Source organism: Meleagris gallopavo, chromosome 11, assembly GCF_000146605.3.
Source record: "Meleagris gallopavo isolate NT-WF06-2002-E0010 breed Aviagen turkey brand Nicholas breeding stock chromosome 11, Turkey_5.1, whole genome shotgun sequence".
NCBI lineage: Eukaryota > Metazoa > Chordata > Aves > Galliformes > Phasianidae > Meleagris > Meleagris gallopavo.
In genome coordinates, this window is record NC_015021.2 from 18,817,641 (window position 1) to 18,829,604 (window position 11,964).

The 11,964-nt window shown below is 40.7% G+C and overlaps 1 protein-coding gene across 1 annotated transcript in view; it reads right to left on the reverse strand.

Annotated features, from left to right (window-relative positions):
• Positions 1-11,745, reverse strand: part of LOC104912696 (dymeclin-like) — a 16,936-nt gene extending 5,191 nt beyond the window's left edge. The window contains exons 1-4 of the mRNA XM_019618879.2: positions 11,741-11,745; positions 11,497-11,649; positions 1,391-1,516; positions 110-252 (exon numbers count right to left, since the gene is read on the reverse strand). Of these exons, the coding sequence (XP_019474424.2) occupies positions 110-252; positions 1,391-1,516; positions 11,497-11,649; positions 11,741-11,745 (427 nt within the window). The remainder of the gene's footprint in view (positions 1-109; positions 253-1,390; positions 1,517-11,496; positions 11,650-11,740) is intronic.
• Positions 11,746-11,964: the final 219 nt, after the last annotated feature.

Sequence of the window (11,964 nt, forward strand, 5' to 3'; positions counted from 1 at the left end):
AGTGTCATTAAGTTCCCTAAGTACACTAACACTGTAACTTGTCAGAAAAGAAATGGGTTACAGGTGGGTTAGTAGAAGGGGTTTGATGAATTCCATGCAGAAGACTCACTTGCCACCCCAGATGCAATCCCATACAGCAGTCCTCCTCCATCCGTTTGCTGCTGAAAGACATGTGTCCCTGGAGGAGGGCTTCTTTCTTGTCTAATGAAGTTGTAGAGCAAAGTTTTCACGAGCCTGCTGGTATATGGGAGACTGCAAAGACAAAGAAAACCACAAAGGCTGACTTACAAGTAGCAAGATTTAGCTCAACTATTACGTAGTCAATACTACATATTTTTGTTTGCTGGAACTAGGCTTAGCTTAGATCTCAGTTCTTCTCAGAATCTTTTTGATCACTTCCTACATCTGCAAAATAGCAGATACTTGTTATCTGCACAGCAGAGACCAGGTGGCCTACAAAGCAGTCCTGAGCACTGTGCCACTGTACAAACTAAAAGGGAGAGCACACAAAGGTTTGCCCTTGCAAAGCTGCACTGACCTCAGCAGGGCTCTGTAAAAGCGCCTTCAACAGCAGTCACACACATGTTTTGTTCTGAATACTGCCTTTAAATCGGTCTGTGCAACTGTTGTGTTATTTCACGCCAAGAAACAAGTAGAAAAATATTTATGCAAAGGAGAGAAAAACTATATTGATTTTGTTTTTTCTCTATGCTTTGGAGAAATACAGCAGATAAGAAAAGTATTCATGATATGTGGCTGTGTATGGCTGGGGTCAACGTGCAAGGACCAATGCAACATCCGACCTTAAACAGTGGTTTTGACAAACGCACATGCAATTTGTTGGATGTAAACAGGAGGTAGCAGCTTTTCTAAGAAACAAAGAAGAGGATTTCCAAGGAAAGAAACAGTCAAATCTTCCTCCATGTGATGCAGAGATATACAGACTGTGCTATGGTCATCTCCAACCATTCTACCCAGTGCCCTCAGACCCTTCATTGTCCTATATGCCCAGCCACTAAACCCTCCACTCATCTCCGCCAGCCAGCTACCTGCTACTCCCAGCTTAGACCAACTCATTCTGCCCTTCTCCCAGATACTCCCCTCATCCTCTTTCCTTTCCTCACGTATCTCACAGGAGGCACTACCTCCTGCTTCTAGCAGAAACTGCAGAAACAGATAGTAATTATCTTTACCAAACAGCTGCCTGTATTCAATATAAAGGTGAAAGAGGGGAAACAGCAGTCTGTTTCTAATAGGAAAACATAGATGCCATTATAGGGAGAACAAATTACTACCAAATCTGTTTCACTGCCTTTGTGTAGAAGCACAAACGGTTTGAACAAACCAAACTCCTTTCTGTCATTTTATCTCGCCCCAAAACACGACATACCAACGCCCACGCATCAGGTATTTGTGAATGAGGCTCTCCCGCAGAATTTCCTTGTGGAAGAGCTGGCAGGAAAGGAAGACAATGAGCGTTGTCACAGCCTCCAAGGAAATGCTATAGGTGATATCTCTGCAGGAAAAAGGGAAAACGTATAAAGATTAATTTAATGGCTTTGTTTACAAACTGACTCATAAAACCATTCAGTAGCTTCATCTGAGGTTATGCACTTTATAGAAAGTTTCGATTGAGAACAACCAAACAACAAATTAGAAAAACTCCTTTAGTAGAAAACAGTATCATTTCACACGGACAATGCATTATTTGTCATTGCCACCAGCATTTCTTGCTATGTCACGGGACAATGTAAAAACACTATAGCATTGCCTACAACATTCCAGCTTCAGTTTTCAGACTATACTTCACCTCAGAAATAATAAATACATCTCAAAGACATATACTTTGTCTTGTTAAACAAAACTGTCACAAAAGCAACATTCTAAACCTGGGAAAGAGCCAGCGAGCCGAACACAACTCCATATGCCAGGAAGAATGGATCGCTACGGAAGAGTTGTCACATACAAATAAATGCTACTTTAAGTGTAAGAAGTGCTCAGGACATCACAATGCCACAGAGAGCTGCTCCATTTTCAGTAGTAATTGTGAGGTGACAAAGTATGACATTTAAAGTTATTACCACCAATCCCAAAGAATACTGTGTAATGATTCAACGGTGACTGGAGACGGTTTAGCAAAACTCATTAAGTCGAGGTTATTTAGGAAAGGTGCAGCAAAATGGACGAGAAAGACGTGTTATTTTGGAGATTCTTTGTTTCTGCTTTCAACTCTGTCTATAACAACGTTATATATTACGTTATATGTTACATAGCATAGTTTTAAAACAAAATGAAATATTGATATGAAGGAGCCCTACTTTTGCTTTCAACCCTTCTGTGTCAGTTGTGGGTCAGAGTTTGAAGAAAGGGATGAGGAAGGTGAGTGTTACCTGCTCAATATCAACAGCAAACGGGAACGACTACTTCCTGGACCAAAGTCCTGCACACTCCAGAGCCACACCACTTCCAATACAAAGAAGTGTTTAAAAGAAAAGGTTATGCCCATTGCTGCTTCTGTTTTCTCTGGTCTGATTGGAATCTGTAACGCTTCTGTCAGGGAGAGACTTACCACCTAACAAACACTCTTCCTTGAAATGACACAGTGCATTTCAGTTACCCGACTGTGCCCACTGCACAGGGAGTTGGACAGTGCTGAGAATCAGAGCAGGCTGAGGTTGCTGTGAGCTGGTGCCATGCAGACCCACCTGTGCCCTCAGTAAGGCTGAGCTAGAGATGCCCTCCAGCCCCTTACCAACAACCTGTGCTCTGTAGTTGACCACCCACATCAATCCCAAGCAACATGGGGAAAAGCTAGGTGTGAAGATTATTAGTTTAGTTGCCAGTTTTATTTTTTCCTAATAAAATAAATGCAAGAGCTTAGAAGAAACACTTCCTTGCTATACAAAAAGACAGAAGCTTATTTCCAAGGCTGAGAATATCAGAATGTCTCCAAGTTGACGCTGATGTGATGCATGAGAAGGACAACTGTGACATGCTGCAGCACCCAAAGTACCTGGGTGTAAAACAGGTTGTACAGAGCCTACTGTGCTGTCTCTGCATCTCAGTCATTTCTTTGCTTGTTTTTCTGACCCACCATACAACTGGAAACTCAAATCTGAGACGTTACAAAATTCTTCTCTATTTTTGCGAGATTCAGTTTAAGATAAAAAAAGAAGTTAATGTATAAGTAATTTTTGAAAATAATCTGCTCACATAATCTTCCTTGTATAACTGAAAAAGCAAAATAAAGCTAAATTCACACAGCTCAAGCCCTTCTCTTACTATTCAAAATTCAATTAAGGTCAGTTTGACTGCAGATACTTTTCACTCAACCTACAGAACCTCTTCAAATTAAATCTGCCCTCTCAAACTCAACTGGGGGCCTAATATCCATGGTAACCCCTAAGCCACACACATCCTTAATTACCAGCAGCACAATGATAAGGCTTCAGAACTAAATTATCTTTTCCACCCAGGGTCAAGCCTACGGTTCTTTGAATCCCAAGCACTTGCAAAGGGGCACAAGAATTACTGGGAACACCTTAATTTCAAAGAAAATGCTGTTTAATTGTATAGACAGGCTACACAGCTTTGGGGCAGATTGATTTTTTTTCATTATTATTAAAGCTATCACACATACAGAATGACCTCACATAGAATTTATGCTTATCTTTAACTTCCTCTTAAAGCTGTTTGCTTGCTGATGAGGAGGAAATTAGAAATAATGAGCTCAAGTATCAATTACACGCCAGAATTACTTAGCTCTTCATGTCAGAAAAGCAGAGGAACTTCATGTCTAATTTCCGCCGTTCTTTTTCTTTCCCAATGCCTTACACACCTCAGGTAAAGCTCATGTCTAAAGCAGTGCACCAAACCACACCGAAGTCCTTATCTCCCCACTCCGTACTACAAGCAGCTGCTCTCCCTGGTTTCATATTCCCTGTGTCCTCGTTCTTGCATGTCGTGTCCAACCTCAAACAGACTTCTGGGGACCAATTTTGTTTTACAGTTTAAAGGTGCGTATCTAAAGACACACCATATAGCTTAAGATAATTACAGCTATATAAATTCATCAGAAAATTATGGACTTGAGTGAAAAAAACACCAGGGCTTTAGATGAGTAACAATTTTATGTACTTATTGAGCACACTGTTTAGTAAATATACTTTTCTATGAGAAAATGAGCTGATATGTCATGGGTGTTAGCTAATTGTGTACTACAAAGTATTAATATACACATTTTCATAAATATATTCTTCCTTCCAACAAGCAATGCCATCTAATCATTTCAAGTTTAACGAATGATTTAATTTAAACAACTGTACACAATTTCTAGTACAGCAATGCTTAGACAACAATTCAGTAAATCAAATGACAAGAGATTCTAAGAGGTCAGCTACGCTTTCTATCTAATCCTTCTGCCAAGCAGACAGCAGAGATGCTGGGCCCCCCCTAAAGAGCACTGCTTTAAAGAAGCACTGCATTTAGACTTGGAAGGAATTGATTCTTATGAATATTTCTAAAGCAGAAACCGATTCTTCTGGGATGAAACCTGGAAGGAATAACACTTCTCTTCTGATCATCCACCAAGGACGTGCATCTCTATTTCCTGGGCCACAGATCACCCACCAGAAATAACATTTTTTTTCCCTTTTACATTAGCAAGCACCTCCATCTACCTGCTTCTGCAACAGAGACACAGGATCAGTAGTGCTGCTCCTTGTGCTTTAACCAGCACATGCGGTAGCAGGGGACATGTACTAGCTCCAGGCTTTATCTTTGTGCTTGCAACCTCAGGCATTTTCTTCTTCCTCTACCCTGCCTGGATCAGAGAGGGCTGTCAGAAACCACTTCTGTAAGCTCTGATAAAAGCCTGTCATTTTCTCCTGCCTTTTTTTCCTCCTTCCAAACTCTCCATGTTCCCTCCCATCTACCTAGCCACTGTTTTCATTCACATTTTGGAGGAGACGTGAGAGATGAGATCAGTTGTGGTGGCAGCTGTGAATCACAACAGACCACTCAGCCACCCATCACTCTCTCACAAGGCTTTCTCTGTATAAAGATCTCAGCTCGTCCTTCTGCAGTTCTTACAGGCGGTTATTTCAAATGTGCCACAAAGCTGAAACTGCATTTTCAAGTTCCAAATGCACCAAAAAAGTGTTCCACAGTCAAAACAGTAATTGTTAACAAGAATAAAAGATGATGTTTATGATAGAAACAGGAAAAGAGCACACAAAAGCAGACAGTAATCTGTCTGAGCAGTAACTTGAACACTTGCCATCACCTGTGTGCACCCAGAGCCCAGTGCTGACAGTGCACGGTACCAGGCAGCAGACAGCTACCCTGCCACATCAACAGGTTTCGTGGAGGAAAGAAAATGCTGAAGTAGACCGAAAGGTGAAGATCATAATACAAAAGCCCATCAAAAAATACAACACCCAAAATACTTATCTGCTTCTGCAGAATGAAGAAAAAGCAAGCAAGATCAGAGGACGATGCCACCAGTACCTTATTTGTTAAGATGAGTGGCATTTAATTCGGTTGATGGTTGGATGGTCTTGTAGGTCTTTTCCAACCGTGGTGATTCTGTGATTCTGGTTCTGTTTGCACATGATGGAATTGTCCTCGACAGAACAAGAGCTATGGACCTAGCCAAACAAGTCCCCAGTGTCATGGCATTTACTTTCTCCCATTTAAACTAATAAGTGGATGCAAACAACCTCCTCCCAGTGCTACCTATCCACAATTACCTACATTTCACTACCCTGCTGCTGTTAGCTTCTCTCCAATGCCAAGCAACGCTCACCACTGCTTGCTGTGCTCACATCATTCCATTTTGTTCCCTGTCTGGAGAGAGGTCTGTGGAAGAAGAACTAAAATTAAGCATAGAGGTAATGTTCAGGGAAATCTCTGCTAGCAATGAAACAAATTAACACCTCTATTAAATGCAACTATTTCTACACCTTAGCAAACAGAGGCTGAGAGGCTGTAAGTGATTTCATGCCTACAGAACAAACAGGTTGAGCAGTCACAAACAAACCCCTGAAATTCATCTCACACCACTGCACCAAACTCCCTCCTTGCTTAAATACTTTCCTGAACTTTTCCGCAGCCAGAGCTATCTACTCCAAGCATTAAAAAGTTAAGAGGGAACTTGTTCTGTAGTTCAGGACTGTTGCCAGCAAGGCTGATTAATAGAAATCTCTCCAATCATACAGGAACCAGGTTTCATTTCCCTGCTTCCTGATGGCCCACCAGAAAGGTGAAAGAGGAGTCACCAAGAGAATAGGAGAGGGACTGGAAGTTGAAAAGCCAGTCGAGGATCTGGTTATCAGCCTGAGGATACATGTACAACAACTCCAAGTGGACCTAATCTTTCCTCCTGGAATCACTCCTAACTTTACACTCACTGATGGCAAACATGCACTGCAGCAGCTAATAACAATGTTCATCGTAGTTAAATCATTTCTGAGAAAGCAAAGAGCGTTGTGACATTTCCTACTACATCTCCCTCCACCAGCAGGTATTTCTTGACCAGGAGACAGTCAAGTGATTGAGAGAACAAGCTAACAAGGTGGATATACTCTAAAGGGATGTAATGGATAAAAACAATAGTGGTATCCAAGACATTTTGTTCCAAAATCTATATCTAAACCATCTGAGACCATGCATCCACATGCATCTTCACCCCATTGCCATGAAGTTCTTTCCTCTCCAGACAAAATATTCAAGTAGTCTGGGAGTTTTAAGTGTTATACACACAGCTATATCCTTCTGTGTTTATTTTTTCGTATCAGCAGGACTTGTAAGTAAGTATTGGGTATGGTGTGGATGGGCTGGCAGTTGGACTTGATGAATTTTTCCAACCTTAATGAATCTGTGTTCTAAATCTCAGGGAAAGACCTCACCCTTTGAGCAACAGAACACAAGATAACAATCTGAATACTCGAAAAAACGTATAGCTCAAATGACTTCTACTAAGTAGCTGACAACTCCAACTCCAAGGGAAAAGGCAGCTGCAGAAATGACAGTCAGACAACAACCATGTCACGTTCCAGTGCGTAGCCTGCAGGAAAGGCTGACCTGCTCCATCAAGGAGAAAAGGCTTTGTGGCATGGCTTCTCCTTAATCTTGCTCTCTTAGTTGGAATAAATGGCTGGAGTAGATTGTCTAATGGTTGGACTGGACCTTATTTTCCAAGCTTAATGATCATATGATTAACAATTGTATGAAACGTCAGACATTTATATCAAGGCAGAGCCATCTTAATGAAGGGACACTTGGTGGCAACAATAATCACTTCTGGCCTAATGGATGGCCAGATCACGGAGGAAAAAGGCTTCAACTGCTGGCTGGGTAATGGAGAAAAAGGCTTCAATCAGACAGCAGTCAGTGATGTGAAACCACTAAGGCACCAAAAAGACATGTATTGACTCCAGTGCCTTGGTGCCTTTGTTACCCAGCCTAAAGACCAAACCAAAATACTAGCAAGTGGGTGACTTTCAAGATGCTACATCCAATAGCTTTTGTTAGAACAGGGCTGAAAACCACAGAGAAAGAACATGACCTGAAACTCAATTATACTGCATGGTGTGTAACAAACAGCACCAATCTGATGCTGTGATCAGTGAGGCTGGTACACATCAATGGGCACTAAAGCTGGCCTTGAGAAGGGAAGGTCATAAGAAGGAACACTGATCTGACGTAGAAACTAATTCAGAGTACTAGAACAAAGAATGTGACAGAAAGATTCTTCCACATAGGACCTTCAAATACTCAAAGTATTTGAAGGCCACAGATTTGCAGTGAGAAAAAATGATTTAAGGATGATGAAAAGTCTTCAAAATACTTCAAAATTTATTAGACATCCACTGACTCGAGACATTTCTACTCAGCCTTGCTGATGAGTAGAGCCTTGCAGCAGACTGTGCTGCATGTCACATAGGACAGCACACATTAAACCAGACCTGTTACTGGTTTGAAAACAGAAAATATTGAAATATGACCTACAATCACACAGTTCTTAACCCCTCTGCTGCTTATCATCAGCAAGTAAAAAAAGCCTCAGCAATTCTCATTACCTGTAAATGGCACTGGCTGTATGCACTGATGGTTCCACTGATCTTCATGACCAATTCTACCTCCATTCTTCCTTCTAAAATTGATTCTTAAGCTCTCAGAAAACACAGAGAACATCCTCACACGAGTCACACACTCTGAACATTTAAGTGTGGAAGTAATTAAAATTGCAGCCTAAAACAATTTTAACCATAAAAAAATAATGGAATGTAATAGAAATATCAACTCCCTTCCACTGGCACCACAGGGTGCTACTTAGCAGTGATGTAACCAGATCACAGTATTTCATTTTCCTTCCACATGCATTTATAGCTCTTAATGAAGTGAAAATGTACTGATAACAACCAGATGTTCCGTTACGTACACCAGCCCTTAACAAGCTGCTGAAAGCAGCCTTTATAATTTTAAGCTTTGGGAGCTCTATCTCACAACAGTTTCTACATGAAACTTGTAATGTTAAACCCTGAAGTTCTACCTTTTGCTGACTACACAATTTTGGTCATTAATGTACACTCCTGGGTGCTAATGTTAGCAAGACCAAAGGAAAAACAGAGTACCCATAAGACACCCAACTGAGCCAAAAACCAACCATCAATGTACTGTAACGTGTAAGAAGAGACTGCACAAGTCTAATTCATGAAATGCAGTAACTCTCATTTCTATAAAATTTCTTACATTTAAATGTTGATACACAAAACTTTCCCTGCTGGCATTCTGTACAATGCAGCAGAGCCTATTTTTCATGAGGGTTATTCAAGATAATCTCTCAATAATTCTCAGACACTGGGCCACAATGATGCAAAGCCCCATGGTCTCTGATACAATTTGCATTAGCTGCACTGAGCGCAGCTGTCAGGAAGGACATTTAGCTCTCTAAATAAAGCTAACATTGAAAAACAGCTTCTTCCATTCCTTGTTAACACTCCTCGAGATGCTTTGCTATACAGCTCTGGAGCCTTGCCCAGCAAAAATCAGCACTATTTTTTTTTCCTTCAGTAATTTTCCAAATATTTCCTTCAGTTATATACAGGCTGGATATTAGAAACAATTTATTTTCAGAGTGGTGATGCAGTGACACAGGCTGCACAGGGAGTCCCCATCCCTGGAGGCGTTCCTGAACCGTGGAGATGTGGCACATGGGGGATATGGTCAATGTGCACGGTGGGGTGGGTTGTGGCTGGGGAGCTCAGAGGTCTTCTCCAGCCTCAATGATTCTATTCCTCTAAGTGCACTGACTTCTTCCAGCAAAAGGCACTTGATATGATAATATAGAACAATTTCAAAAGTGAAGTTTCCAGGACTGCTGCACACGTGCCTCTGCTCCTGTGTTTTGGATATGGGGACAGTGTCAAACACACTAAAATTAATCCTAGTGTTTTATTGAGAGAAGAAAAAAAAAAAAACAACCATTAAAGGCAGGATCTGGAGAAGATATGCATTCAGACAGCAGATGCTTGCAGCACTCCATCATGAAAGCGTATCTGCAGAACCCAAATGACACCCAAATTATAACTGTGATAATCCTCTGTTAAGCCCATTGAACATTTCCACAAAAATCTACTATTATGAATTACACTGCAAACACGGGTTGAGCATGCAGACTTTAACAGTCTGTGCCACTGCAAGCTGCCTATCCTCCAGCATGGGACCCAAGTCCCACTTCACAAATCATTACACTTGAATGCTTCATGTAGTCCACTCAACCTATTCCATCCCCAAAATCACTGCTAAGCCTGAAGTTTCCTTGATTTATTCCAGCTATAGGAAGAAGATAACTACTTCTCTGATACGAAGTAGAGAAAAAATGATAGTATAAATCTGATCAAGGAGAAAGGAAATTAAAAAGTAATTGTGCTACTGAAATAACCTTGATCAACTTTCTAAAGGAAAAAAAAAAAAAAAAGAAACCTTAAGCAAATGTTTAATGTCTCAGTTTTATAATATCTTTATGAAGAACAGAGTTCTTTTCACTCTTCCTGCAACTAGCTGTGATCCCAAGTCTTCTGCCCTGCCATGCAGATACCACGAAGGCCAACAAGCTGCAGGAAAGCTCTTCCAAGGACCATTGTGTGATTGTGTATTTCAGAAAGAAACATTTTCCTCTACCTGCTTTTCCCTATACTATCTCCCTTTCCATGACATGCAAAAAAAATTCTGAGTTTAAGCAGTAATGCATAATTAAACATTTTTACACTAGTAAACATGGGAACAACTGACATTTTTGTAAGTCTTAGTATCCTTCTTACTGTTGTTCAAGCTAACAGTTCAGCAGCATGCCATTTGTGGAAAAATATAGGCAAGAAAGCTTATCTGTCAAAAAATGAAACAGGCGTTTCTCATCCACCTCTTCCGGGAAGTAAATAACGTTTCTAATACATCTCATCACTGAACATTTTAAACGGGCTTTGTAACTTTTTTAATTAAATCATCGGTGTACGGAGTATTGACAAGGGCTGAGTGCTTTCTATAGATACTTGTGTTCCCAGCATCCACATTCACACAGAAATACAGCAGCTGACAGGTTCACCTATTGAAAAGGGTTAAGAACCCTTCCTGCCAGAAAAACAGAACATGATACAGAATTCCATACAAACAATGGGGACTTCAATTAAAAAAATCCTGCCAGATGTATGAGTCCCCACTTATCTCAATCCTTTCACTCCTCTGTACCTTCCTCTAATTTGCCACCCAAAAAGTGGATCTGCTCCAGGAAGTACTCACTAACTTTGCAGAATGGCACTAAATTACATTGCTAATTCGTTACACAGAACTACCCAAACCTCACACAATGCTGAGGTGATTGTACTTAAGGAGAGCAATGTTTCAAGTGTTGCATCTTGGTCTGCTTCCCAACCAAGAAGCAATACAAAGTACAATATAAATCAGAGTTACATACCACACTATACTAAATACTCGGGAACTCTTTCAAAGCTTTAATTGAAGCAACACTCTTTAGGCACAGACAACAATGCAATTTAAACACAAAAGCAACTGCTGACATGACCTCTGCTGAAGTTCATACTAGAAAAAAAGTCAAAGTTAAAAGTCAAAATCAAAGGCAGAGGTGGAAAAACATTTTTATTCCTAAAGAACAAAGAAAGTTTACCCTCATTTATAACTATCAACTGTAAAAAGAAAATTAGTTATGTTTTGTGGCACATATAGCCATGGAATGTGGAATCATCATATCTCAAATGAAGCAAACAATAACTTCTCCTGATGGTTTGAGCTGGGTGCACAATGCTGACCACATCTTTCTTGCAAACTCAGGGCTGAGGGTTATCATTATCAGAACTTTATCACCACACGCAGCATTCAAATCTAAGCATTCAATGCTACAATCTCATCATTGCATGTTTATATTCTCTCAAATGTTCAGCTTACTGAGGGAGGTTGAAGAAAACAGAGCCAACTTACAAGAGAGGAATTTCAACAATGAGCTGGATGAGGCAGCACAGCAGCTCTTCTATGAGGTCTTCACATTCTGTTCCTGAAAATGAATCATAGCAAAGATTTTCCGGTTCAGATAACAAAAACAAACAAACAAACAAACAAAAAAAACCCAACAACCTAGATTTAAACAGATTTAAACATAGGTTCAGATGATGAACATTTCTAATTCAGGGACAAACACTAGAAGAAATGTTAGATTTTAAACTACAGCATTTTTTCATGAAATGAAAAGCATCTGGGATTCACAAAATCACAGAATGGCCAGGGCTGGAAGGGACCTCAAGATTATGAATCTCCAACCCCCTGCCACATGCAGGGCCACCAACCTCCACATTCAATACCAGCCCAGGCTGCCCAGGGCCCCATCCAACCTGGCCTTGAACACCTCCAGGGATGGACGGGGCATCCACAGCCTCTCTGGGCAGCTGTTCC